This window comes from Triticum aestivum, unplaced genomic scaffold (assembly GCF_018294505.1).
Source record: "Triticum aestivum cultivar Chinese Spring unplaced genomic scaffold, IWGSC CS RefSeq v2.1 scaffold37875, whole genome shotgun sequence".
NCBI classification, from domain to species: Eukaryota; Viridiplantae; Streptophyta; class Magnoliopsida; order Poales; family Poaceae; genus Triticum; species Triticum aestivum.
This window is the reverse complement of record NW_025267711.1, coordinates 1-1,472: the sequence shown is the minus strand read 5'-3', so window position 1 is coordinate 1,472 and position 1,472 is coordinate 1. Positions and strand designations below refer to the sequence as shown.

At 51.0% G+C, this 1,472-nt stretch overlaps 1 protein-coding gene across 1 annotated transcript; it reads left to right on the top strand.

The window, feature by feature from the left end:
• Positions 1–10: 10 nt before the first annotated feature.
• On the top strand, positions 11–1,367 carry LOC123178042 (MDIS1-interacting receptor like kinase 1; the record flags this gene model as incomplete). Its single annotated transcript, XM_044591381.1, is given in 3 exon segments — positions 11–143; positions 236–906; positions 1,007–1,367. Coding segments are annotated over 2 exon segments (1,022 nt in total), but the record flags the coding sequence as incomplete, so codon positions are not given.
• Positions 1,368–1,472: the final 105 nt, after the last annotated feature.

Here is a 1,472-nt window from a genome sequence, read left to right as displayed (position 1 = left end):
CACACTGAAAATTACCAAGGTCTCGTTGTCTCTCACTCAAAGCTTGAAGCAAGTTCCTCAACTATTTCAAAAGGCCCAAACATTCTTCAGATTTGCTGACCTTTCTAGTGGCTGTCAACTTTTGGCTTTCAAACTCAAAATAGGTGTACAAAGATGCATCCATCTCTATCTCTCATACTTAAAATACGTGTGCAGGTTCAGCACCTTTGAAGCCAACCTCTTCCCCCGCTACGTGGCTGCTGAAAATGGCTGGATCACGGCTGCTCCGGCGCACCAGCCGCCCTGTGGAGATGATGTCCATTGTGCTCAATGATCAAGGCATAGTTGACAGCCTTACTGAAAATAATCAGAGAAGCATGTGGGCTAGCAGAAGGATTGGGGAAGACGAACAACTCTACCTAGTCCACATTCAGGGCATTGCTGGCATCGGTCTCCCGACCACGCTGGTCGTCAAGAAGTTCCAGAACTCGGACGGAATAGTGGACGGTAATCTGGAGAACCGCTGCAAGTCGGAGATGATCCTTTTAGCCAGCATCCGTCACGACAACATCGTCAATGTCCTACACTTCATCCAGAGGGAAAATGCAATCATGCTCGTTTACACGTACCAGGTGAACGGCAGCCTGGACCAGTGGCTGCATCGGCGGGAGGAGGGCGACCTGCCGCTGAGCTGGCCGCAGAGGAAGGCCATCGCCATTGGCGTGGCCCAAGGGCTCTGCCACTTACACCACGGATGCAATAGATCGATTGTCCACCACAACATCACCTCTATCAACATCCTGCTCGATCAGAATTTCAAGGCCGTGATAGCCAGTTTTGGTGCTGCCCAGATGAACATGGCCGGGCTCGACCAACCATTGCCTATCGTGGGGACTTTGTTTGGTAACTTTGGGTATGCAGCTCCAGGTACGGTGAGGGTTCGGTTCATGTACTGACTTTTTTTTTAATTCCATCTTACAACTAGTGTGGTTATTTACTAACTAGTCATATAAATGATTAATTGCAGAATATGGGAGGGCCGCAAGCCAGCTGACGGAGAAGGTAGACACTTACAGCTTTGGTGTGGTGCTGCTGGAGCTCGTCACAGGGCGGGTGGCCAATGGGGTGGATGGTCAGTTGGCCATATGGGCTCGTGACAACTGCAGTGAGCTGATGGCAAAGAAGCTGGAATGGTTCGAGATTGCTGTGGACAAGGGCATCCCAGATCAAGCACGGTACATGGAGGAGATGGCGAGCGTATTCAGACTGGGTGTGGATTGCACTGTCGATGATCCGCAGCAAAGGCCGTCCATGCAGCTGGCTCTCAAACGACTCCACCACGGCTGTGGGCGTGGCCGATTCGGTGGCCTTCTCACCTGCTATAACCTGTAAGGCCGCCGGCTAAGCCAAGTGCCGTAGTTACTTTAAAAAAAGGAAAAAGTAAAGGCCTTCCCTACTGTTCACGTGAAAATGAAACAAAATGGATACCCCTG